Genomic DNA, 27,570 nt, shown 5'->3' with positions numbered 1-27,570 from the left:
GGATCGAGGCCGGGCCGACACCTCCCTCCTCTCCTTCCACCTCCCCATCCCCCACCAGATAAGGAGGAGAAGTTGGTAAATGGGAAGCTGTTTTAGTAGGAAAGGGTAATAAAACCTCAGAAGAAATGTGTGGGTTTGGGGGTGGGGAATGATTAAGGTTAGTCGGAACCAGGAAATTTGGAAGACAAAATTAAGGGAATAAAAGGGAGTCAAACAAGGCAGGTGGGGGTTGGGGGGAGGAGGAACGGTTTAGGAGAAAGCCTGGAGTTGTATTGGAAAGGGGATGGAGTGCATTGGTAACTCAGGTAAAAGAATTCGAAGTTGAGGACTGAAAGTAGAGGGGTGACCGTGGTCGAGAAATGTGTAGTGTATGCAAAAACCAGTCTAGAAAACCGGAGCTGGTGACTCTAGGCAGTAAAAATTAGTTAAGATAGTTGCATCGGATGAGAAGCGTTTCCCAAGAGGCTGCTTGCAGCCTCTAGTTTGTGCTGTACAGCGGCTTCCCTCATTTCAATGAGCACCAGTGGGGTGGGTCCTTGGTCAGTTAACCCTCCTTACACCCACTTCACTACTTTTTTTCCTTGAAAAGGGAGGTAATTCTGGAATTACAAAGGCTGTCATCATAACCGCGTCACACCACCTGTGTGGACTAGGGTGATGCAGCAAAAGGTCCTTGGGAAAATGTTGAGTAACATCATGAGCCTGGTCTACAGGCTGCCTGGGCTCTAGTTGCCCTGTTGGAATTTGATGCTTGTTCATAGGCCTCCTGTAGACCCCTCCTTTATCAGGGAGTAAAGTATGACAGTTGCATTTGATCTCTTCTACTAAAGGATCATTTATCTTCACCTGAAGCCTCTCTTTTGAAATCTTAATTGTGTAACCTGACAGCCTCCAAAGGAAGGCTGATTGCACTCAGAAAGCTCAGTGGGAAGCTTTGTAGTCAGTGTTGTGTGTGCATGCATCATCTCTGTCTCTTTCCTCCATCCCCCTACAGCCCCCTAAGTCTTACAATGGTTTATTTGGTTTTTTGTTTGCATCTTAGCTCAGAGGAGGGGGAAAGTGGCATGTGAATATCCAGGAGAGAGAATGGCTCTGTGTGCAGAGGAGTAGTGTAGTTTTTGTATGAATATGGAAGGTGATGGATTACTTATACCATATTGAGATTTGGTGAAAGGCAGGATATAGTCTCTTTAATTCAAGTTTTAGCCTTGGCTGCTGGAGGAAGAGGGAAGATGTAGGAGCTCTACTTTTTGTAAATTGTAACTTCTTTTCAACAGATCCTGAGCAAATACCTGCTGTGTGCATATCCTTTCCCAGGCACTCCATTTCTTTGACATTTGTTCAAAGTGATTCATGGTGCTCCTACTTCTAAGATAAAAATGAGGAATTCTAAACATTTTAAGTTCCTGGTAAAAGCTCGATTAGGATTAATGTGAAGAAGTTGTCATTTTGTTCTCTGGGAAAGGTTGTCCACTGATAATTGGTAGTCCTTGCCTTGTGCTGCATTTTTAGCGTTTGCTCATTATTCCTATTAAAGGAGGATTATTTACTTGGCTTCAGAAGCAATTAACTTCAAACTTAGTACTTAGTGAAGCCTTGCCAATTCTTTTTAGGTTCTGTAGGTCTGGATTTTAGGACTTGGGGAATTTGGCTCTAATTTGTGCATAAGTATCCATGGTCTTTGTAGGGTCTGTGGTAAAATTCTATATGTGATATGTCAAAAGAAGAAAGCATATTGTTGATGAAAGGAAAAGGTTTGTGTGGAGTGTGCTCCTCAGCTCAGGGATTTATATCTTATCAGGTCTGAACCACAATTCAGGGGCTTGGTAGACATGTGCTTCTTATGTTACCGTGTTTCTTGGTGTGGCCTGGACAAAAGGGAAACCAATAGAAGCTATGCTTACGGTGATTTAAAGTAGTTATCTGAGAAGAATTGAAGATAACTTTTTAGATAGCAGCTTACTAATAAGTGTACTTAAATCTAGAGGTCAGTATGATCATGGCACTGAAGGAGTCATCAGAGTTTTGTCACCCTACTAATACAAAACACTAACACTGTAGATTAATGATAATTAATAATAGTGTATTAATAATAGCTACCATTTACATAGCAATTCAGGTTTTCAAAGCACTTTACACATATTTTATCCTCACAACAAAGATAGGTGCTATTTGTGGAGAAACTGAGGCAGACAGAAGTTAAGTCACTTGCCCAGGGTCCCTCAGGTAGTAAATATCTGAAGTCAAATTTGAACTCAGGTCTTCACTTGACTCTGGGTCCAGTGCTGTATTCACTGAGCTATCTAGCTGCTTCTAACCATTTGTTGGCTAAAGTCAGAAATTAATGAGGTTAATTCCAATTGATTTTTTTTGGGGGGGGGGGACACTTAGCAAATTTGTGCAGATTTAACCCATCTTTACTATGTTCCCTAATTTATTTACCCTACTGTTGTGTAGCTTAAGTATACCAGTTTGTAATAGTATATAACTATTTGCTTAAAAATCATAGTCTATGATTTTTTTCTGAGTTTCCCCCTCTGTCAAGGTCTATTGCTTGTATAAGTTATAAGACTATAATATGATTGTAAACAGTATTGATCACTGACAAACACTGAACAATGTGGCAAGGTATTTTCTTAGGTTGGTTAATTGGTTGTCATTCTTGGGGTGCTCAGAGAAACTAAAATGACATCAGTATGGTGTCAAGGTCCAGTATGTCCACCTGCGGCTGAAGAGACCAATATGAGTTTGAAAGGCTCTACTACCAGTCAGGCATAAATAGTCCATAAAACATTTGAAGTGGATATGTCTCTTAATCTGCAAATTGTTTTCTGGTAGAACAGGCCATACTCAGCAAAGGACCTGGTCTTCTACTTTTCCGAGAAAATAGAGGTCACCCATTGAGGATTTCTTCTTCTCCCTTTCCATATTTCACAATCCCTCCTCATCTTCTCTTAGTTTTTCCTTCATTCTCTGAAAGATGGGGATCTTCTCCTTCCTGAAGCTTATCTCTCCTCCTGTGCTTTTGATCCCCTCTCCAGTCTGCTCCTGGAGTTTGTTACCTTCATCATTCCCTGTCTTTCTCTTATCTTTCTATGCGTGGCCTCCTTCCTCATACCTAAAAACATGCCCCATACTTAAATAACTGTTGATTGTTTCTGCTGTGCCCTTTAATAACATATCATCCTAGATCTCTACTTCTTTCTCAGCCAAACTCTTGAAAAGGGTCACTTAATTGCCTCCATTTCCTTACCTCTCTTTCAGTTGTCCCTTTACAACCCTACCAATCTACCTTCTTTAAGATGACCAAGAATTTCTTACCTGCCAAATCCATTGACCTTTTCCCAGTCCCATCCTTGGCCTCTTGAAGCCTCTGCTTTTCTACTTTGACAATGTCTACTCCCTCAGCTTTCATGATACTGTTCTATCTTAGTTTCCAACTATAGAGTTGTCTGGGTCACTGAAAGGTTAAGTGTCTCATACAGGGTCACATAACTAAAATGGATCAGAACCCAGGTTCTCCTTAGGCCAAGATGTAGCACCAATGCAATATTTACAGCACCCACGATCACGATAAAGACCATGACTGTAAGTATCACATGATGTTCAATCACAAAATATACCAGATTTTCCAGATAAAGGATAAAACTGAAGGATTTATTTAGACACCAGAAAACAGAATCCCCAAACTAGTCAGTCGATTCCATCATAGTACCAAAGATATTCAGAAGCCATAATAATGCTGAGAGCCACAGCATCCTTCAGCCTTCCCACAAACTAATACAAGATTAATATTTACTCACAAACCTTTCTTTCAACTTAATGAGCATTGTCTCTCCCCCAGGATCTCACTAGCTCTGACTACCAGCTTCCTGTGGGCTCTGCTTCCCTTCAGCAAACTCCTCCCACCACAGGCTCCATGTGACCACATCCAACCTATCAGGGGGCAGAATTTATCTTCACAGCAGAGAAGCTTCCTGTGGGCTCTGCTGCACCCTTCAACAAATTTCCTCCATCACAGGCTCCATGTGATTACATTCTGCCTATTAGAGGGCAGAGTTTACTTTTAAAGCAGGGGAGGTCTTCAAATCCCCCTTAGGTCTATTAAGGGGCAGAGAAAATCTTCAGATTCCCATTCCCATTGCACAAGGCCAACTCTCTATCCACTAGACCAAGGCTTCTCAAACTTTTTCCACTCATGACCTCTTTTCATCTGAGAAATTTTTATGTTATCCTGGGTATGTAGGTATATAAAATAGGTATACAAATCAAACATTTACTGATAATAAATCATAAAGAAATTTAAAACAATTCTTTGACAAACATATAATTTTACCTTTTTATTAAAGCAAATTTTCATACTAATGAGATGGATGTGCTTATTTATATTTACAGAAAGAATTGAATGGGGAGGCTAGGTGGCACAGCGAATAGAGCACCGGCCCTGAAGTCAGGAGTACCTGAGTTCAAATCCAGCCTCAGACACTTGACACAAAAAACTAGCCATGTGACCTTGGGCAAGTTACTTAACCCCAATTGCCCTACCTTCCCTCCTTCAAAAAGCAAAAAAAAAAAAAATTTTAATCTTGGCGGAATATTTGATACTGCAGGATGTAAAGCATCTTCAGAGTTATTGATATTTTGATTTTATAATCATCAACGATGAGAAAACCACTTTGCATAAATATGTAGTACAAAATGGCCCATATCAGAAATTGTTGGAAATCCTGTCCTAATCCCAAGCCAAAATTCATTTAACAATTTTTTTTAGGAAACTCAAATTTAACTGTGTCACTTGATAAATTGGCAAATTCTTCGTGAACTTTTAATGGCAGATGACTGCTGTTTTTTTATTTCAATTGAGCATAGTTTATAAACCCAGTTTAGTTTTTTAGAATCAAAATTTTAAGGGAAGTTATTTCTGAAATTGTGTCTTGTAACATCAAGCAAAAGCAACTTCCAGGTTCAGAATTGCAAGCATAGTAACTCTCCATTTATTCAGTAACAAATTAAGGGAAAACATTCACAGAAAAAAGAAAATCAAAATACAGGGTAACTCAGTCATTTAATAAGTCCTCAATTCAATGACAAAGTACTAAGGCCCAAGTACTCCACCCCTGGAAAATACATTCATTTAGTCAATCACAAAGTCTTCTCTCTATTCAACTGGAGATTAGTTTCCAGTCATAAACAAAATACATTCATTTGGTCAGTCACAAAGCACAAAAATCAAAGTACTCCACCCCTGGATCACAACTGAATCACAATTATCATCAGTTACCACCAAGTACATTCTCAAAGGGGTAGTGGAGAGCACAAAGGCCATCTATCTCTAAGCCACAATAAGGTTATCATCATAGTATTCAATACCCAAGGAGAGGTCTTTTCTTCATCTTGACCCTGGGCAAGTTCTCATCAATCCCTGTTGCTGGGAATCAAAGCTTAACAAAGCCACAATATGCAATGCCAGCTTCCTCATCAATTCACTCTTTGCCTGCAGAACAGTCTCAGGACCCCTGAAAACATCAGCAAGACCCTCCTCCAGGATTTCTGTAAACATGCAACAAGAAAATCCTCCTTCTCTCTCTCTCTCTCTCTCTCTCTCTCTCTCTCTCTCTCTCTCTCTCTTCCTCCCCCCCACCTTAGGTCTCTCTAAATCCATTCCATCAGCCCCCTCTCTTCACATCAACAAGTCCATCCCACCAGTGGGATTCACAAGCTCTGGGTTTTGACACTTAACCCAAAAACCAAGCAAATACAAGGGGATCTTTAAATTCCATTATCACTACATGTCTCCAGCCACTTAAGATAATCAGTTATAACTCTTACAAATTAAATCTTTGGAAAGGTTATTTTCTTTCTTTCCTTTTTTTTTTTTTTAAAGCAGTCGGGGTTAAGTAACTTGCTCAAGGTTACACGGCCAGTTCTTTCTGGGTGTGGTGCTGAGTATCTGAACCCAGATTTGATCCCCGGGTCATCCCGACACTGGGGCCGGTGCTCTTACTCACTGTGCTACCTGGCCTCCCCAGAAAGGTTATTTTCAATTATAAAATCAACTGTAGTTGTAAACATTTCTAAAGAACCATTTTCCACCCTGTTCTTCCATGTAAACTTTTTCAGTAAAACTTTCAGTTTTGTCTTTTAAAATAAATATGTTACAATTTTACTATTGTGTTTATGTAAGAGCAGAAAACTTTGTACTGTAAAAATGCTGCAATTCATAACATAATAGTCTCGAATCTGAGCTGAAGTGTTTCTGCAAGCATTGGTTGGCATTGCATGGCATGAGGGCATGCACACATGCTGTATGTTCAGAATCAAGGCTGCAGTGAAGTCTTAAGATGCAACATGGGCAAGCACTGCCAGAAACACCTCAGATTCATTATGCATTTGATTTTGAATTTATTTTTCTGTTGCGCAGTCAGAAACCTTTCACTGTTGCCAAATGTTTTGCAACCCCCACATTCAGTTACACAATCCCATATGGATTAAAACATGTGGGGTCACAACCCTCATTTTAAGAAGTATTGTACTACACCACACTTCTCTTTTCCTGCCTTTCTGACCATTCCTCAGTATCCTTTAGATGGACATTATCTTCCTCACCACTAATCATGAGCAAAAAACCCTTAAGGTTTGTTATCTTCTAGTCCAAACCAGCACAACTTGGCAGTAGGTAGAAGTCAGAATTAAAATAGGCTAAACTTCTTGGGGCTGCAGATAAGTTAGACTAGAGACAGACTGAAGATGGTTGGTTGCCTCAGGTCACAGGACAAACAGTACAAAAGAGTGCAGTGGCAACCCTACATTTTTCACAGCAGCCCAAAATCCTTCAGGAGGGCATATGTTGTACAGGCCTTCTCTAGAATTTCTGTAGTCTTCTTTCCTCCTGTGATCTTACCTGCTTCCAGGAGTTTGATGATTATTTCTAGGCTAGTGAATTATATATCTCTTCTTTATCTCTCTCCTGTAATCTTACCTGCATGCTGGATGTTTTCATCTAGATGTTCTGTAAGTATCTCCAATCATAAGAGAGCATATATTTGGAGCTCTAAGGCATCTTAGTAATCATTTAAGTTCAGCCCCTTCATTTTACACATGAAAAAACTGACATTAAGAGAAATTATGTGATTTGCCTCAACTAGCAAGTGTCAGAATTGAGATCTGAGCATAGATCCTCTGACTGCCCCATACCTTTTCTGCCAAACCACTTCTTCCTGACTTTTGCTTCTGTTGAGATTACCACCACTTTCTTAGACACTCAGGTGTGATTCCTTGGGTCGTGCTTGACTCTTCTCTCTCCAATTCCCATATTCAATCAATTTCTAAGTCTTGCCATTCTTTTTCTACAGTATTTCTTGCACTTAGCTCCTGTAGATTTACTTAGTCTCAACACTAGTCTAGGCCTTTACTACCTCTTGCCTGGATTATTGCAGTAGCCTCCTAGTTATTTTTTTTCTGCCTTTAGTCATTTCCCTCTCTAATCCATTCTTCAAACAAATGTCAAATTGACATCCCCCAAACAGATCTGACTGTTGCCTCCCTAATCAAAAATCTTCAGTAGTTCTTTATTGAATCTAGGATAAAGGATGAACTCCTCAGCCTAGCGTTTGAAGCCCTTCATAATATGGTTCCCATCTACATTCCCATTCTTATTTCCTATTCTTCACCTTCTTGTATTCACCAGTTCAATAAGAATGGATTACTAATTGTTCTTCATACCATGACATCCTCTCTCTCACCTTTGCACAAGTGATCTCCCATGTGGAGGAACTTAATCACTCCTCACCCTCAACTCTTAGGATCCCTAGCTTCCTTTAGAGCAGGGCTTCTTAAACTTTTTCCACTCAGGATCCCTTTAGTGCTTCTTAAACTATGGATCACAATGCCATATGAAGTCTAGAGCATGGCTCTGGTGCTTCTTCCCATATAAAACCTTTTGTGTTCTCCCCATTTTTGCTGCCACACTGTCACCCTTGAAATTGCTTTGTGTAAATTTTGTTTTTTGCTTTCCTAGTGCACATGTGATATCTTCTAGGAAAATGTACGTTCCCTAAGAGGAGAGGCTGTTTCCTTTTTTATCTTTGCATACCCAGCACCATGCCTGGCACTGAGGTACTTCATAAATGCTGGTTGAATTGACTTATCTGAAGTAGTTAAAAGTCTAAGTTGGGAAGGGAGGATCTATGCAAAGGTAAATAGTTATTCAGTAATGCATACATGTTAAATGAGTGTGGTGGCCTCTGGGGAGAGGCTTAAAAATAATTGCTTACTCCACCTTAGAGGATGGAAAGATCTGGAATTTCAAACTTTGAAGTCCGTCATTGTCCTGTGATTTGTGGATTCAGTTTAAATACAGTTTCCTTCCTACTGCCACTCCCTTTTCCAACAGTTCTTTAATAGGAACTCTAGCCCTCCCAGGGAATTGCAGAAGGGTTGGATAGAATTGATTGCAGCCACAGTCTGGAGCCACAAAAAAACTTTGAAGGTTGAAATAGGTTGTAATAGGTTTGTGTTTCTAGAGACTTAGGAAATTCCAAAGGATAGCCTCTTGAAACAAACTGTGGTTGATGAGCAAGGATGGAATGTTTGATAAATAGCCAAGCCCATCCTAACTAAAGGGATGTGAGGCTGGACCAGAGAGGGAAAAGAAGAAGAGAATAGCATTTCTGTGGCAAGGCTAACAGCCACTGCTCTGCATCCACATACCCTCTTGTAGCCTCTGTGGAATTCTTCATAATAAATCTAAAAGAATTGGACAAGTCCAGAGGCCAAATAACCTTACTTGCTTAGTTAGCCATGGGGCAGCTTCAAGGCTGAGCAGATTCTCGTTGTCAGAAAAGCCCAGTAGAGGTGTTGGCAGTCTGCCCAATCTACCTGCAAAATAAGAGAAATTTATCCGAGAAATTAAAGGTCTGTTTGGCTTTGTTGTTTGAATGCTCCAGTTTGTGTGGTGAACTCCTTTTGTTGGAACTCCTTCCCCCAAAACAGATCTCAGATCTCAGCCTCAATTAGTTTTAGAGAGTTGCATGAAGTAGAAAAAGTTAAGTGACTCACCCAAGGTAGCATATAATATAGCTAGATGTATAATATATAATCTAGGTACTCTGATTGCAAACTACTCTAGAGTAGAATTACTTTACCAGGGACCTGTGAGCTTGTTTTTTTAAAAAAATGTTTTGATAACTCTATTTAAATATAATTAGTTTCCATAATTGCCAATATATTTTATTCTGTGCATTGAAAAACATGACTCTGAGAAGGGGTCTACCAGCTTCCCCAGATTGGTCTATAACACAAAAAGATTAAGAATCTCAGCTCTGGAGTGTAGCATTAAAAAAAAACAACTGCAAATCTAGTCTAAGGGATATTTGCTAAATATTATTCTTCCTATGTTAGAGGCATCTTAATTTTTTTTTTGTTACACATATGTGTGAGATAAAGACCCCATAGGCCCCTTACCCAAATAAATCTCAGGTTTCTCCAGGTAAAAACAGAACCATTTATTTCTAAACAAGTCTCACGAGAGTTGGGTGTCAGCTGCCCAGAACATGCACCCCGTAGGGAGGCAAAGTACAAAAATCAAGCAAGCAATTATACACCCTTGTACATTCTGGACAATACAAAAAACCCCAAATCCCCTCCCCAGTATCCGGGCCTTCATTCCTATTGGTGGGAAGGTGTATCCTTACAATCCTTTTACCCAATACAAATGCATATTTCAATTATTTTTCTTATTTATCAGAAGTAAGCTATTGCAGATTACATGTTATTTTTTCTTGCTTACCAAAAAGTAGGCAATTTACAGAAACACCGGCAGACATATTATTTGTTGCCAAAAGTAGGCAATTTACAGATCACTTGTTGCTTTTCTTGTTTACCAGGGGTAGGCACCCAGCCGATATTATTTGTTGCTTTCTTGTTTTCCTCAAGACTGTGTATCCTATAGAAAAATAAAATTTGAGGGGCGGCTAGGTGGTGCAGTGAATAGAGCAGCAACCCTGGAGTCAGGAGGACCTGAGTTCAAATGCATAACATTTAACATACAAAAAAACTATCCATGTGACCTTGGGCAAGTCACTTAACTCCAAATGCTCTGCCTTCTCCCCTCCAAAAAGCTAAAATAAAATAAAATTTGAGCATATCAAGACTAAAGCCCAACTCAAGTTTGGTGACTTTCTCCTTTACTTTATGAGAATATTTTCACTTGTTCTACTCACATACATCTGGTAAACCATGCAGGTAGGAGGCAAAGTTAAATGGAGTCCTTGACTTGGAGTAAGAAAGACTTGAGTTTTAGTCCTGTTGCCGATTAGCTAGCTACCTGACCCCGGTTAAGGTCACTTAACCTCTCTAAGCTTCAACTTATCTATCAAAGTAGGAATAATAATAACACCTACCTCCCAGGGTTATTGTGAGTGTAAAATGAAATCATATGTGTAATGTGCTTGGTAAACCATATAAAGCAGTTTTTATGTTGTTACGTTGTTTTCAGTCATGTCAGAATCTTTGTGACCCCAGTTGGGGTTTTCTTGGCAGGGTTGCTGAAATGTTTTGTCACTTCCTTCATCATGTTACAGATGAGGACACTGAGGCAAACAGGGTTAAGGGACTTGCCCAGAATCATAAAGCTAGGAAATATCTGAGGCCAGATTTGGAATCTTCCTGACTCCAGACTAAGTGCTGTATGCACTGCATTGCCTAGCTGCCCCAAATATGCATGTTGTTACTAATATTAACAAAAGTGATTTTCAAAATGGTGAAAGACTGGTGTTTGTTTTCCCTTTTCTAGGCTCTTTTGTATAATCCTGACTGAAACATTGAGTCATCTATAGCAGAATGCTTGCAACTGCAACTCAGTGGAGTCACTTAGAGGTATGACAAACCGAATCCCCACAGGTGATGGATAAAGCTGTTCATTCATGGCCGTGTGATCAAGCCAGCTTTGATGATCTATATGATTTCTGTCGAAGTACAGAGAAGCTGCATTAAGTTATTATGCATTGCCCTCTTGTCTGAATTAGCCTTGCTTTTATAATAGCTTCACTTACTGCTTAAATGAATGTTGATTAAATGCCTGTATATGCAGTGCCTTTGACAAGGTGCTTGGGCTCTCTGCTTTGGCTTTCTATGTGTAGAAAGTTGTGTTTCAAAAGGCATTTCCTGAAAGGAATCCTTAATAAGGACTGATTGTGCTGCCCTTACAACTATTTGTCATTGTTTAATGATTTAAAATATTTCTTTTGGTGAAGGTGCTCACAGAATATAAGATATTTTGTTTCTCTGGAGGAATATTTAGGAAAATTTGGGTATAAACATCTGATCTTTTTTTCCCTATAACTCTTCTAAACATCCAGTCTTCTTATATTGCTCTCTAGCAATTATCAAAGAAGAGTATTCACAGGGCTAAAGAATTTGATTCGTTCTTTAAAAAAAGCAAAGGATGTCTCGTTTTGAGTCTGTGAATGTCTTTATTAATAGCTAACTTTTTTTTTTCCTGTGGAATGTGGCTAATCAACTAAAGATGACTTTTGTATCTTCTTAGGTAAACTAAAGTAAGAATGGGAGACTCCAGGGAGCTTTGCCCTCACCTTGATTCTATAGGTGAGGTCACCAAAGATGACTTAATACTGAAATCCAAGGTAAGATGTCAAACTTTGTGGGAGATGGGATCTCGTTGTAGGCCTTGCTCCTGGAGTACAGAGATGGCCTGTATCAGTGGAAGGGTTGGCTGCATACACAAATCTGATGATCCTGATGCCAGTTTCTTGTATCCTCAGCCTTTTGAGCAAATGGAAGTATCGACGTTCTCTTAAAAGGCTGTTTTCCTGGTGATGTATTCTAATGGCCAACCATGATAAGCTGGATCAGTTTGATTTTAATTTAGCTAGTGCTAATGCTCTCAGGCCATTAGCATTTGGAAACAATACATATATGAACACTAATACAAAGGAGTAACTGAGCATTCTTTGGGGGTTTGGTAGAGTCATTTAAAACATGAAGATTAAGGAGGCATTAGGCAAAATGCTTCCTATGTTTTCTGTTGGCCAGGAAGGGCTTGTTGACCCTTTTAGCCTTTTTTAGTACATCCTTTGGCAGAATATGGTGTAAGATGAAAGCACCTTAACCTCATTCTAAGTAAATTATTATTATAAGTATCAGAAGGACAGTTGTAAGTGCCACATTTTGAAGGACACAGATAAATTGGCTTGTGTTCAGAAGAGGGCAGTTGGGAGAGCAAGGCCTCTGAAAGCCATGTTATGTGAAGGATCAAAGTAATGAGCTGCCATTACTGGAAGCACCTAAGCAGAGACCATCTTCCAGGAATCTTTGTAAATGGCATTCTTAGTGTGGGTGCTTGGACTCAGAGACTTTTAAGGTCTTTTTCATCTCTTAAGAGTTTATAATTCTGAGGATCTTGTGCTCCTTTACTAGTTAAGAAGAAATGAGGGGGCAGGGGCGGCCAGGTAGCACAGCGAGTAAGAGCACCGGTCCCAGTGTTGGGATGACCTGGGGATCGAATCCGCGCTCAGACACTTAGCACCACACCCAGAAATAACTGGCTATATGTAACCTTGAGTAAGCTATTTAACCCCAATTGCTTTAAAAAAATAAAAGAAGAAGAATTGAGTGGGGCGGCTAGGTGGCTCAGTAAATAGAGCACTGGCCCTGGAGTCAGGAGGACCTAAGTTCAAATCCAGCCTCAGACACTTAACACATAAACTAGCTGTGTGACCTTGGGCAAGTCACTTAACCCCAATTGCCCTAAAAAAAAGGTAGGCAAAGAAAGAAGAAATGAGGCTTTGGTACATTTTCCATTGACTCAGTGCTTCATCTTTTTCACAGAAAAAAGCAAATAGAGACAAACAAGAGAGGTTTTTTCCTATGTGGCAGAAGTGGAGGCAGAATCTTGGCTAGAAATTGATGGGAGGGAGCGAAGGTTCTGTGATATCTGAAAGAGCACAGTGAGGAAGTATGGGGTGGAAAGGAGGCGGCAACATCAACCTCTCAGCATGGGAGGGCTGTGGTGTGGCGGGATGTAGCCAACAGGGGATATACCCGGAGTGTCCTGTTCAGTTGTCTTTTCTGAGAACCCGGATACCCCTAGAGCTTTTCTCTTTACCTTCAAGAGTCTCATGAAATTTTTGAAACAAAATTAACTTTAAATAATAAAACACTTAGAGGACAAAAGTATGGTGTGAAATGAAACAAGGCAAAAAAGCCATTAAAATTCCAAAGCAATTGAGAATCACTGGTGTCTTTTTCCACTTTCTGCAGCATCAATTGCCCCCAAAAGAGAATATTTAAAAAATTTTCATTCAGAGGCGACTAGGTGGTGCAGTGAATAGAGCACCAGCCCTGGAGTCAGGAGGACCTGAATTCAAATTAGGCCTCAGACACTTAACACTTACTAGCTGTGTGACCTTGGGCAAGTCACTTAACCCCAATTGCCCTGCCTTCCCCCCTCCAAAAAAGCAAAAAAAAAAAAATTCATTCAAGGCCAGACTTATTAAGGATCCCTTTAGTCAGTGATTGCCAACTTGGTAACTATTTTCTGACCATATTATCCCTTTTAATCTCAGGGCTTTTTTTAAGATGCTTTCTTAAATTTTGGTTTTACATGTTTTATAATCTTTAAAACTAAACAAATAAGAGGGGCAGCTAGGTGGCGCAGTGATTAAAGTGCTGGTGGACCTGACTTCAGTTCCGGCCTCAGACACTTAACACCCACACAAAAAAACTAGCCTTGTAACCTTGGGCAAGTTACTTAACCCCAGTTGCCCTCCAAAACACAAACAAACAAACAAACAAAAAAACTAAACAAATAAAAATTACTCTGGGCCCTATGATGAAAACCTGGGTGGGATCTGGAATTTCTCTCAGAATTCATGAGGGATGCAGTGGAGGAATTATAGAAGAAGAAACTTAGGTTGGGACTGGGAATTATGCCACCAGCATTGTTTTGGTTTCCACACTACTGTTTTACTTTGAATTGATCACCTTACCCTCTCTGAACCCCTCACAGTCTTCACCTTTAAAATGAAGGCATTGTGTGTATTATCTTATGTTTTTGTTTTAAGGCCATACAGCAGTGGTATCAAACTAAAATAGAAACAGCCACTAAGCAAGTAGGTAAGGATCCCTGCCAGCTACATATTGAGTAGAAAACCACATATTAACATTATCTATGTTCGGTTGTGTTTTTATTTGTTTTAATTATTTCCCAGTGACATTTTTTATCTGGTACTGCCTGGGCTTTCTGTTTGATGCCTCTGCTATAAGGTCTCTAGAAACATAAAAAGTTCCTTATTTTAAAAAGATGAAAGGATCACACAGGATCATACAGCCAGCCTTATTCCCCCTATCATTGGCTTCTGGAGACACATAATAAGACCTGTAGTTTTGTTTTGTTTTTTGCTTTTTGGAGTGGTGGAATGCAGGGCACTTGGAGTTAAGTGACTTACCCAAGGTCACACAGCTGGTAAGTGTTAAGTGTCTGAGACTGGATTTGAACTCAGGTCCTCCTGACTCCATAGCCGGTGCTGTATTTACTACGCACCTAGCCCTCCAAAAACCTACGGTTTTATAACAGAAATGTTTGCCCCTTTGTCAAAATTAAAGCCTATGTGTTTTTATTAATCTGTGACTTAATGCTTCTTAGGTTCTTTTAATCAAACACTTCTCCTGGGTACTTCCCATTTGGCAGCAAATACCTATCCTTACTTAACAAATTCTTTTTAATGAAGGTTCCTTAGTCTTGAATCAACGTCAGCCCATTGGCCATCTGGGGGCACCTGGGTGGTAAAGTAGATAGAGACCTGGGCCTGGAGTCTGGAACACCTGGGTTCAGATCTGGCTACAGATGTATCCTAGTTGTGCCATAGACATCTTAAACTCATTTCCAAAACTGAACTCACTTTATTCAACCCCCACCACTTCTTCTAAACTCGGCAACTTCTGTCAAAAGCAGCACCAGCCTCCAGTCACACAGGCGTACAGTGCAGGTTGTGTCCTCAACTCCTCACACTCAGGCCCCCAGATTCTGTTCCCAAGACCCGTTGATTTTACTTTCATACCATCTCTCATAAGAGATCACCCTCTTCTGACAATGTCACCACTCTGGTGCAACCTCTTGTCACCTCATGCCAGGCCTATTGCAGTAGCCTGGTGGTGGGTCTCCCTGCCTCAAGTCCCTCCCCACTCCACTCCATTATATCCTATGCTAAGCTACCAAAGAGATTTTCCTAATACACAGGTCTCTTCATTACATATCTAATTCTAGTGGTTCACTATTATCTCCCTCCATGATCAAACCCCAAATCCTCTGTTTGGCATTTAAAGCACTTAAACCTGTCCTGGTCTTATATTTTCCACCTCTCCGTGTATGCTTTTACTCATTGACCCTGACCTTCTTACCAGTCTTTGCACATAATACTTGATCTCACAACTCTGTACCTTTTCACTGGCTATGTTCCACACCTGGAATGTTCACCCTAATAGACTTGACTCAAATCCCACCTTCACAGGCCTTTCCCATTCCCTTTCCCTCAGTGCTAAAGCCTTCCTCTGATATTACCTTCCATTTACAATGTGAATAAATACACATATACATGCGTATATAGACATAAATGCACATATATCTGAGGAGTACATAGTTACTTGCATCTTGTGTCTCCCTTAAGAATCCGAACTCCCTAAGGGCAGGAACCAGATTTTTGCCTTTCTTTGTCTCCCTAGTGCTTAGCAAGTGTGGTACAAAGCAAGTACTTAATGAATGCTTGTTGATTAACTGATTAATATGGAATAGTGGCATCCAAAGAGGGTTTTGACCTGACCCCAAGGATTATGTGATTAACCATTTGAAGGTTAAGAAGATGGATTGCATCCTACCATCCATCATGGGTCTTCAATACCTCAGTATCTACTCTTTCCCCCTAAAACTTCTCCCACTCCTTCTCTGTAAGCTGCCAACCTTCTCTTCTGCAACAGGCGTATTACCCCTCTGGGTAGTTTCAGCCTAACTGCTACCTCTCTACTTACACTACCACCACCTCAGTTCAGACCCTTCTTACCTCTTTCCTGAACTATTGCATTGCCTCCTAATTGGTCTCCCATCCTCAGATCTCTTCTCCATTCCAAACCATCCTTCCACATATCCACCAAAATTATTTTCTTAAAGCTCAGATGTGACCATATCATTCATTTACTCACTAAATTTCAATGGCTTCCTATTGACTCTAGGATCAAAAATTAATCTTTATTTCATCCTTTAAAAATTTTATCTTTGCATAAGTTTTATTATATATAAAATTATTGGTACAGTAATGCATGAACATAATACATAAAGAAGTAAATATATGCATATTGAGAGTATGGGCTCAAACAGTTTTTAGTATTAGCGATTCATGATCATAAAAGTTTGGAGACCATTGGTATAAAGCATAAGACTGAGGTGTCGATGCTTGGGATGATTAGGTAGGCATCACGGTATAGAAAGCCTGTCCCAAGACATCAGGAGCCCTGGCTCTAGGTGTGGCTTTGCCACAAATTCAATTGGATGAATTACTTCCTTTCTTTGGACCCAAGTTTCCTCCTCTATAAAATGCAGAAATGATTTGTAAGGTCCTTTATAGCTCTTATGTTCTGTGGTCCAGCTCTCCACTGGTGGCTCTGAAGGATGGACCTTTTGGTTTGGGGTTATGCATAGTTCCTCCTCCTCTTGGGATGTTTCAGGTCTAGAGTCACAGGTCACTCTTGGACTGCAGGTATTGGGACTGCAGAGCTGTGCATAATCTGAATATTGGGGTGCTGGTGGGAAACTCAGAGCTTTCGTTTTGGCAGGTCTGGGGATTTCATTAGGCTAAGACTTGCAGACATTTAAAGTGGGAAATTGAATATTTTTTACTAGTGAACAACAGAAGTGATGGCACCTTGTAGACCTGCACTGACTGACTCACCCAAAACCTGGAAGATTTCTGGGTCAGTCGTAGACTTAAGCAGAAGCTCTGAGGGGACTCCCGCATCCTTCTCAAAAGAGATTCTTTTTCTTTTGCATGGACAAAGGGGACTTGCCAGTCCTGTGGAGCAGGAGGACCGAACCTCTGGGCCTGTCTCCAGGTAAAACACCTCAGGGTTTTCCACGGACCAGCGATATCCACAGGTTAGGCTAAACCATCTCCCTAACGCCTTTGAATAGAAAAATAGATTCCGTCAGCTCAAATGTAGTTCTCAAAAACAAAGTCAAGAGGGCACCAGAGGAAAAGAAGTTCAGCGCATGTGATATTACTTATTCACAGCTCTTTTCCAAAAGATGGGAAGCTCCTGAGGAAATGCCATACCCTATTGTATTGTAGCCAGTCAACCAGATGGTGAGCTCCAGCTGAGTGCACATGCCTTTCTAGGCCTGTAAAGACTATAGAAAGTGATAAGAAATGAACTTCTAATTTCACTGACACAGTTCCTTGAAAAGTGAAGAACAGTATACGATTAAGTGCCAACTGAGAGGTACAAATGAGTGGTACAGGAATATTGAGAAAGGTGAAATTGGTCTTTGGTTGGGGTAGTCAGAGAAAGCTTTATGTAGCAAATGGGATTCATATGGGCCTTTGGAGTGGTCAGTAAGGTTTGGAGGAGCTGGGGAAGGGGTTCTAGGCATGGGGAAATAGCATAAACTCAGGCGGAGTGACAAGAAGATTGAAGGGGGAAAAGACCAGTAATAACACCAAGTACAAGAATCTAAACCCTTCACTCCTTGGTTAACACCGGGTGTCTTCTTTCTCTGCTGTCTACAAAGGAATATTCTAAAATTGGGAAGTTACTCCCGTACTCTGTGGATTGGTTCCCAATCTCAAATCACAAACCAAGGGTCAGATCCTCATAAAAAGATATTCTCCACTCTCCTTTGGCAAAGCAGGAAGAGAACAGGGAGTGAGAAGGGTCTTTTAATGTAGATAAAATGGTCAGAAGAAAAGGCCTTCGTCATAATAGGGCATCTTCCCCTTTCTGTAGTAACATGTAGTAACATCTTGAAAATGTAGCCACTCTACAAGGGTGGTAGCTGCTGCCTTTTTCACTGTCGGGGAAGAGGGAGTTATTGGCCATGAAAGGGACATGAAGGGCCTAAAGCTGAAAGGACTCTTTTTGTAGATTCACCATCATGTGTACTTCATCTTCAAAGATAATTAGATTCCCAATTTTAGTTTACTTTTAGACTTTGAGGTCAAAAAAATCTCAACAATGTTCAATTTAAGTGTTGTATTGAGAGAAAGTTGGGAAGAAGTGTAGTAGTTAGATACTGTTTCTGTCATTCAAGATGAAGCTATTTATTTGGTCTGGATTTCATAAGCTGCTTAACAATTGCTTCTACTAGCTCTTACTTTCTTTGCTGTTCTCCTAGGTTGCTTGCCCTTATGTTGGATGTGGGGAATCTTTTGCTGACCATAGCACCATTCATGCAGAGGTGAGTCTTCCCCTATGCATAGATTCCCAAAATGATACCACCTTTTGGGGGGTACTGGAATGATCCAGGAGGGTGCTAGTAGCCTTGGATGCAATTTGGGGGCTTTGAATAAAAATAAGGGGGCAATGGAAGCATAAGGAAAGAAGGGAAGGTAAGAAAATTTTGAAAAACCATTCATACATGTTTCATCTGTTGTATAACAGAATTAAAGTCATAGTGATTACATTATTTCCCAGATAAACACACAAGGGGCAGCTAGGTGGCACAGTGAATAGCACCAGCCCTGGAGTTAGTAGGACCTGAGTTCAAATCCAACCTCAGACACTTAACACTTACTAGCCTTGTGACCTTGGGCAAGTCACTTAACCCCAATTGCCCTGCCTTCCCCCACTCCAAAAAGCAAATAAACACACAAAATGCAAGTTACAGCTGATCAGTGGTCAAGTCTGCTAACAGGTCTTAACAAGCAGGTGTTGATAGGCAAGCATGTTGTGAATTGTTAGGAAGTCCAGCGTGCATTGGCAGGAATATGTGCGTGTGATGACTTGTTTACAATATGATACTGTACAGTTACATGATGCAATATTGCATCATCAAAACCGAAAAATTATAAAAAATCATTAAATTGATAATTTTTAAAAATTATATATATTTTTAAATTATGCAAATTTTTTTAAAAAACTGTGTAAAGACTATAGAAAGTAGATTTCTAGGGGGGCATTTAGTAATTTTTTGTAAGAGGTCAATAGGCAAAATAAGTTTAGGAACCTCTGCCCTACAAACTCCTCTAAGTGGGTGGGGAGATAAGAGAACAACTCTTAGTCACTAAGTTGTCCCAGGAGTTTACCAGATCCTTTATTAGCAGTTATACAGAGTTGGGCTGTGGCAGGAATATATCTAGATGGAAGTCCTTCAGTCTCATATTCTTATATGACTGTTCAACTACTCCTTTGGCTTTCTAGGCCAAAAAGCACAACCTGACTGTGAACCTCACCACATTCCGTATATGGTGTTATGCTTGTGAAAAGGAAGTATTTTTGGATCAGAGGTCGGCTGCACACCCACCGTCTCCACCATCTAAGTTCTCAGAGCAGGTTGGTCTCACACTCTTCAGTCCGCAGATATTTCTCTAGTACTTCCTGTGTACTAGGCATTACAATTTGCCCTAACATTATTCCTTGAAAAAGAGTTGGCTCTTTTTCAACCTGAAGGACGCTGTAGTGCTTTGGACAAAATATGACACTGAACACTGGGAAATTGAAATTGTATTCTTGTGTATATACATTCAGAGTGTGTTCTTGGGCATGTCATTTCTTTTGGGCCTGAATTCCCCTTTCTAGCATGGAATAAATACTACCTGTCCCTAGCTTTCCTAGAAAATCTGAGCTTTTTGGAGATGAGCACTGTTGAAACACAAGGTGATGTTGCTAAGCAAATTAACTTCCTTTTTTCATCTCTTTCTAGTGAATGCTTCCATTTAAGCTTTTACCTTAGTGTGTGTATGGATATATATATTATATATCTATATGTTGTATATAATATATCCACATGTTATATATATTATATATGTAATCCATCTATATGTATGGATTATATATATATTATGTATGGACGCACACATCTATGGCTTCCTCAAGTGAAGTTTATGGCTTGCTAATGTTTTCCTCTGGATCTTTCATGTAGGAGACTCCATTGCCTTCTCACCCTTTGAAAGCTGTCCCTATCGCAGTGGCCGATGAGGGGGAATCCGAGTCTGAGGATGATGATCTGAAACCTCGAGGTAATGGCCCCCTTGAAGGAGCAGAGCCACCTACTTGGAATCTGAGAGATGAATATGTCCTTGTGGTTTCAAAACTCTGACCTATCACCTACCTCCTCCATCCCTTTCCTGCTTCTGTAGGCCTGACTGGTTTGAAAAACCTTGGGAACTCTTGCTACATGAATGCAGCCCTACAGGCACTCTCCAACTGGTGAGTGAAGACCACCTGAGGAGCTAATGGGATACTGAGTCAAGGAACTGAGGGCCCCTCCAAGGCACTGGGCAGAGAAACAAATGAAGACCTTGGTGTGGGGGGTGGGGTGCACTTTGTAAAGAAATATGCCAACAGGGACCAGCCAGAGAGCTCCTTTGGGAGGAAAGAAGGTCTGTGGAGGTCAGGTCTGAAGGAGTCAGAATGGCAATAGAACTACCTGGGAAGAGGCTCCAAAGTCTAGTTTGTCATTGAGAGTCTTCTTGGCTCCCCTCCTCTGGGCCTTAGAGCTTTATCATTCCGGCAGGAGCCGACCCTGCTCTGGGAAGGACTTGTTCTGACTTGGAAGAAAGGGTGACCTCTTGTAAATGAATAACCTCCACTCCTCATTCCCCTTCAGTTCAGTTCTTGTCAGTTCTGCCTCTGTGACATCCCTTTCCTCCATTCCCCTAGTTCATGTGGTGATTTGTCCACTTTCACCTGGCCCATCACAGCAGCCTTCTGATGGCTCTGCAGCCTTAGCTCTCTCTCTTCCCAAGGTCACAGTTAGTTTTTGCCAGAGTCACAGCTTGAGCCTAGTACTACCATGCCATGAAATCCAGTGGTCTTCCCACTGTATTGTGCTATGATGTTTCTTGCTAATCTTACCAGTCATTTCTTCATCTCTCTTGTTTGTCTTTACTTCCTCTCTAGTCCCCCTTTGACCCAGTTCTTCTTGGAGTGTGGAGGACTGGTGAGAACTGACAAGAAACCAGCCTTATGCAAAAGTTATCAGAAGCTGGTCTCGGAGGTCTGGCACAAGAAGCGGTAAGTGTGTTTCTAATTCAGGCAAATGAGAGAGAGAAGGTGGCTCCTCAATATATGTCAAGTTTTTCCTTTTGACAATACTGTTTCAAGTTGAATTGACCGAGACTTGACTCTATGGTAGCCTCGAAGGTGGGTGGAATTTTGTCATTTTTCCATTTTCCTTGCTTCAAGTCACTTCCCTTGAATAACTTCTTGGTGGGACAGAACAACTCTGTAAAGTAGAGCTGTCTGTCCTCCAAAGAAAAGTCAAAGATCTAAATGGACAAAAATCCGCCCCAGGTCCTAGTTAGCTCCGAGCCCTTCAGCCATAGTCAGGAACTCTTCAGTAATTTAGAGAGCTGACTTCAGTGTCAGGGAGATCTGGCCCATTCTGCATTGTGACCGTTGGCAAGCACTGAAGCCCTTGGTGCCCTTGGCAGGCCTCAAAGACCACAAGCCGCAGAATAGCTAGTAGTCTGCATGGACTGAGGGACTTGGACATTCCATCACTGGTAGTTCTTTACATTGATGAAATCACAGGTTTTGGGAGGGAAGTTTATGGGACCTTTCATAGGGAAACCCCTGTGTAGTCTCCTCCCTCACCTTAGAGAGCATTGTGTGTAGTCATCTGACTACTGGCCTTTGAGTTCAGAAGACCTTTATTCAGATGCTGCCACTGACATGTGATACCTGTGTGACCATGGGCAAGTCTCGGAGTCTGAGCTTTCCCATCTCTAAAATGGGGACAATAATACCTGTATGTAAAGGACTTTGGCACATTTTAAGGCATTGTAGAAATTATATGTATTTTAGTTATAACGAATATATTAATCATCATCACTATTTGGCCATAAACTGCTACATACTAAAAAGTTCAGTCATTTATTCATGTTTCTTAGATGCTGCTGCTGATAATAGTTGATATTTTGTGTGAGAAAGAACAAACAATGTAGTTAGCATAAAGATGAGTGGACTTGGAGCCAGGCTTTGACATTTACTAACTAGGGGATTGGGGCAAAGCACATAACCTTGGTGTGCCTCACTTTCCTTTTCTATAAAATGGGGATGATAATATTTGTGACTGGGGGGTTTGAGAAAGGTATATCTCTCAAAGGTCTCTGGCTTCATTAGGCATGTTAAGATGTCTTAGAGGATCAAGTAAGTAGCATAGTGGACAGATATGCTACTCACTTTTCTTTGTGACCATACAGAGCTCAAATGAGGAACATGGGGTACAGATAAATCACTGCTTGTTAAGAGCTAGAAGGGACCTTACAGAGGAAGTGAGGACAGCAGGTCAGATGGTTGCCCAAGGTTACTTCACTTCAGTTTGGGCCAGTATTTTTAAAAATTATTCTTTACAAGTATGTCGATAGGACTAACTTGAGACTAGAACTTCAAGCTCAATGTGGATTGAATTTATAGGCAGAAGGCTTAAAGTAGAACTGACTTCCCAAGGAAAGTCAAAGATCTAAATGGTTCAAAACAGGACACTTGTCCTGGGACCTCAAAGTCCTTCAGCTGCAGGCATGAGCTCTTCAATAATTTAAAGAAAGCCCTAATGTCGTCCTTTTGGCTCACACTGTTCACTGCTGCCAATACAGCCTAAGAAGACATTGTTTAGAATCTAAATATGTGACCCTCTAGGTCCTCAAGTGCAGCCCTTTGACTGAATCCAAACTTCACAGAACAGATCCCTTAATAAAAGGGTTTGTTCTGTAAAACTTGAACTCTGTCAAAAGGCCTAGAAGACCACATGTAACCTTGAGGCTGCAGGTTCCCGACATCTGGTTTATACTGTTCCCTTAAAGACAAATACCTCCACATGCAGACTTGTGTGGATCTTGGCCCTGTCTTCTTCTGAGTGATTGAATTGTCCTTTGGGGAGCAAGATGAGAAATGTATCTTCTTTTTCCATAGGCCAAGCTATGTGGTGCCTACCAGTCTGTCTCATGGAATCAAGTTGGTCAATCCCATGTTCCGAGGTTATGCCCAGCAGGTAGGCCATCTGAGGAGGCCAGTGCAAAGCCTGTGATATGTGATTAATCCAAGGACTTTAACCAGATTTAGGATTAAGAAATAGAATATGAACATCACTAAGTGACTGAATTCTGAACTAAACCCCCAAATTATTTTTCTTTCTTTAAAATATAAAACTAGTTTGAACCAAAATCAACTCATTATAATTTAATTTGTCATAGCACTGAAACTAACTAAGCATTTATTAGGTGTTTACTGTGTGCTAGGTATATAGAACGTAGGATAGGGTAGCTAGGTGGTGCAGAGGATAAAGCGCCAGCCCTTGAATTAGGAGGATTTCAGTTCAGATAGGGCTTCAGAAGCTTGCTAGCTGTGTAACCCTGGGCAAGTCACTGAACTCTACCACAAGTTTCCTTATCTGTAAAATGAGCTGGAGAAGGAAATGGCAAACCACCCCAGTATCTTTACCAAGAAAACCCTAAATGGGGTCAAAGAGAAACAGACATGACTAATTGGCTAAATAATAACATATGCTAGACATTGTGTTTAATCACTTAGGATACAAAAAAAAGTGAGAGTAGTTCATTCTAATGGAGAAGATTTATGTACATAAATAGCTACATACAATATACATGAGAAGACTAATTTTTTTTATACATATTTGTTTCTAAAACTTTGAGTTCCAGATTTTTTCCCTTCTTCCCTCCTCACCTACCCCCACTGGGAAGATAAGCAATTCAATATAGGTTGTACATGTGTAATTATGCAAAATATTTCCGTAGTAGGTATATTGTGAAAGACTAACTAGAGTTCCCTTCATCCTATCCTACCCCTCACTTATTCTATTTTCTCCTTTGACCCTGTCCCTTTTCAAAAGTGTTTGTTTTCACAGAGCAGCCAGGTGGCGCAGTGAGTAAGAGCGCTGGCCCTGGCATCAGGAGACCCCAGATCGATTTCTGCCTCAGATACTTGATACCCACACAAAATAACTGGCCATGTAACCTTGAGCAAATTACTTAACCCCAACTGCTTTAAAAAAAAAAAGTATTTGCATCTAACTACCCTCTCCCCCAATCTGCCCTCCGTTCTATCACCCCCCCCTTATTCCCTTCCCCCCTATTTTCCTGTAGGGTAAGATACCCAATTGAGTGTGTATGTTATTCCTTCCTTAAGCCAAATTCAATGAGAATAAGGTTGTCCCATTCCCTTTCGCCTTCCTGCTCTTCCCCTCCATTATAACAATTTTCTCTTGCCTCTTTTTTTTTTTTTTAAAGCAATCAGGGTTAAGTAACTTGCTCAAAGTTACACAGCCAGTTATTTCTGGGTGGGTGCTAAGTGTCTGAGCCCAGATTCCATCTCCAGGTCATCCTGACACTGGAGCCAGTGCTCTTATTCACTGAGCCATCTGGCCGCCCCTAAGCAATTGGGGTTAAGTAACTTGCTCAAGGTTACACGGTCAGGTGTTTCTGGGTGGGTGCTAAGTGTCTGAGCCTGGATTCGATCCCCAGGTCATCCCGACACTGGAGCTGGTGCTCTTACTCGCTGTGCTACCTGGCCGCCCCTCTTGCCTCTTTTATATGAGATAATTTACCCTAATCTATCACTCCCTTTCTCCTTCTCCCAAAATATTCCTCTATCACCTCTTAATTTTATTTTTTTAGATATCATCCTTTCATATTCAACTTGTCCTGTGCCCTCTGTCTATGTATACACGTACATACATATGTATACCTACACCCTCCTATACATACATATATGTATGTATACATATATATATATATATATATATATATATTCCCTTCAACTGTCCTCATAACTGAGAAAAGTCTTATGAGTTACAATTATAATTTTTCCATGTAGGCATGTAAATAGTTCAACTTTAATAAGTTCTTTATGATTTCTTTTCCTTATTTGCCTTCTCATGCTTCTCTTGCTTCTTGTATTTGAAAGTAAAATTTTCTGTTTAGCTCTGGTTTTTTCATCAAGAATACTTGAAAATCCTCTATTTCATTGAATGAGCATATTTTCCCCTGAAGCATTATACTCAGTTTTGCTGGGTAGGTGATTCTTGGTTTTAATCCTAGCTCTTTTGATCTCCAGAATATCATATTCAAAGCCCTTTGATCCCTTAATGTAGAAGCTGCTCAGTCTTCTGTTATCCTGATTGTGTTGCCACAAAACTTAAATTGTTTCTTCCTGACTGCTTGCAGTATTTTCTCCTTGACCTGGGAACTCTGCAATTTGGCTATAATATTCCTAGGAGTTTTCTTTTTGGGATAGTTTCAAGAGGCGATTATTGAACACTTTCAGTTTCTATTTTGCCCTCTGGTTCTAGAATATCAGGGCAGTTTTGCTTGATAATTTCTTGAAAGATGGTGTTTAGACTCCTTTTTGGATCATGGCTTTTAGGTAGTCCAGTAATTTTTAAATTATCTCTCCTGGATCTATTTTCTAGGTCAGTAGTTTTTCCAATGAGATATTTCACATTGCCTTCTATTCCTTCATTTGTTTAGATCTGTTTCATAGTATCTTTATTTCTCACAAGGTCATTAGTATCCAGTTGCTCCAATCTAATTTTGAAGGAATTATTCTCTTCAGTGAGTTTTTGAAATTTCTTTTCCATCTGGCAAATTCGGCTTTTTAAGGCATTTTTCTCATTGGCTTTTTGGGCCTTTTTAGCCATTTGAGTTAGTCTGTTTTTAAGGTGTTATTTTTTCAGTGAGGCTGTTGACTTGCCTTTCTTGATTTTCTTGCATCATTCTCATTTCTCTTCCCAATTTTTCCTCCACTTCTCTTACTTGGTTTTCAAAATCCTTCTTGAACTCCTCCATGATCTATACCCAATTCATATTTTTCTCGGGAGCTTTTGATGAAGGAGTTCTGACTTCATTGTCTTTCTCCCATTCCATGCTTTGATCCTTTTTGTCCCTGAAAAAGGAATCTATGGTAGGATTTCATATGCTCTGTTTGCTCATGTTGCCAGTCAGTTACTTGACTTTTGAACTCTTTGCCAAGGTAGAACTCTGCTTTCAGAATGGAGAGAGATTTGTCTCAGATTGCTGGGATTTTCACAGCTGCCAAAGCAATTAGGAGGGTGCCCTCTCTGCAGCCCCCACATGCTCTAGCCACACACACCCCAGGACCTCCAGGATAACATTTTTCATAATAAGTCCTTTAGAATTGTTGGTCATTGTATTGATAAGAGTTTTTAAGTCTTTCACAGTTAATTATTGTTACATTATTTCCATGAACTATGTACATTGTTCTTGTGGTTGAGAGAAATAATTATTTCTCTCATATTTAGTAATTATCAAATTAGGATCAAGGTTTTTCCCCTTTTCTACTTCCTCATTCAGAAATTAGCCACTGTAGCTTACTTAGGTAGCCTTTGAAGTGCAGGGCTGAAAATGAGAGGGAGAACTCAGATCTGTTCAAAAGATAAATTTAGGTGAATTGATGGATTCCAGCCCATTGTGTTTCACTCTGATAGGTCTGGGAAAATGTGGGTTCTTCCTTTTGTCAGATGGGTAATGGATACAGATAATTCTCTTTAACCAAACCTGAGTGATCAAAGTCATGTACTCCAGACCCCTAGTAGAATAGGTCCACCTCTCATTACAATATTCATTCTCATTGTTAACCAGTCAGAATTGATTTCCACTCTCAGGAACATCCACTCTTCCAAGGGCATATGAGCGTGGAGTGGGTTTCATGAAGGGTCTTTGGTCTAAGAGAGATGACCAAATGACCATCCTTTTATTAATAATAGGGTAACATTATTAATAAAATGATTAACCAGAAACTATGTCTTTCAAACTTTTTATACATCACATGGTATTGTTCACTTTACATAAGTTCAGATAAGTTTATCTAGATTTGTTTGAGATTATTCCTTTCATCATTTTTTATCGCACAATAGTATTCCATCACAATCATATACTGTAACTTGTTCATCTATTCCGGAATTAGTGGATATTACCTCAGTTTCCAGTGTGGTCATTGTGCATGATTTTTGTCATATATTGCTGTAATCTTGCTTTAAAAGTTTTGCATCAGTTTTCATTACGTCAGTTGAGTCTAAATATTTCTTTCTCTGTTTTTGCTTTCCATGGATTAGATATTAAAACAATCTGTGTCATACAGGGAATTTGGCAAAATTCTTTAGGTACCTTTTTTTAAAATATATAGTTTATATATTATTGGTGTTACTGTTCTTTAAATATTTGGTAAAATTTACTTGTAAATCCATCTGGTTCTGGTTTTTTTTTTTTATCTTAGTGGAGCTCATTTTTGGCTTTTGTTCAGTTTCTTTTTCTAAAAGGGTTATGTAAATATTCTTTTTTTCCGTTCTGTAAACCTGAGCAATTTATATTT

General features: G+C 40.2%; 2 protein-coding genes across 5 annotated transcripts in view; one reads left to right on the top strand and one right to left on the bottom strand.

Moving 5' to 3' along the window:
- TOR1A (torsin family 1 member A) overlaps nt 1-27,570 on the bottom strand; it is a 381,690-nt gene that overhangs the window by 25,818 nt on the left and 328,302 nt on the right. The window lies entirely within an intron of this gene.
- The window catches only part of USP20 (ubiquitin specific peptidase 20), a 58,627-nt gene that overhangs the window by 4,427 nt on the left and 26,630 nt on the right, over nt 1-27,570 (top strand). For 2 of the 4 annotated variants that reach the window (XM_069069368.1, XM_069069371.1), the window contains 10 exons: nt 8,018-8,115; nt 10,793-10,875; nt 11,546-11,642; nt 17,065-17,118; nt 18,398-18,460; nt 19,423-19,554; nt 20,144-20,240; nt 20,361-20,430; nt 21,124-21,237; nt 23,137-23,215. In XM_069069368.1, the coding sequence (XP_068925469.1) occupies nt 11,562-11,642; nt 17,065-17,118; nt 18,398-18,460; nt 19,423-19,554; nt 20,144-20,240; nt 20,361-20,430; nt 21,124-21,237; nt 23,137-23,215 (690 nt within the window). In that variant the 5' untranslated portion in view covers nt 8,018-8,115; nt 10,793-10,875; nt 11,546-11,561. The remainder of the gene's footprint in view (nt 1-8,017; nt 8,116-10,792; nt 10,876-11,545; nt 11,643-17,064; nt 17,119-18,397; nt 18,461-19,422; nt 19,555-20,143; nt 20,241-20,360; nt 20,431-21,123; nt 21,238-23,136; nt 23,216-27,570) is intronic. The other 2 variants (XM_069069367.1, XM_069069369.1) reach the window with 1 other exon arrangement.

Source organism: Petaurus breviceps, unplaced genomic scaffold (assembly GCF_028583685.1).
Source record: "Petaurus breviceps papuanus isolate PSGF00001 unplaced genomic scaffold, PetGlider_PUasm1.0 90779, whole genome shotgun sequence".
In the NCBI taxonomy this organism is placed as follows: domain Eukaryota; kingdom Metazoa; phylum Chordata; class Mammalia; order Diprotodontia; family Petauridae; genus Petaurus; species Petaurus breviceps.
This window is presented reverse-complemented; position numbering and strand designations above follow the sequence as displayed.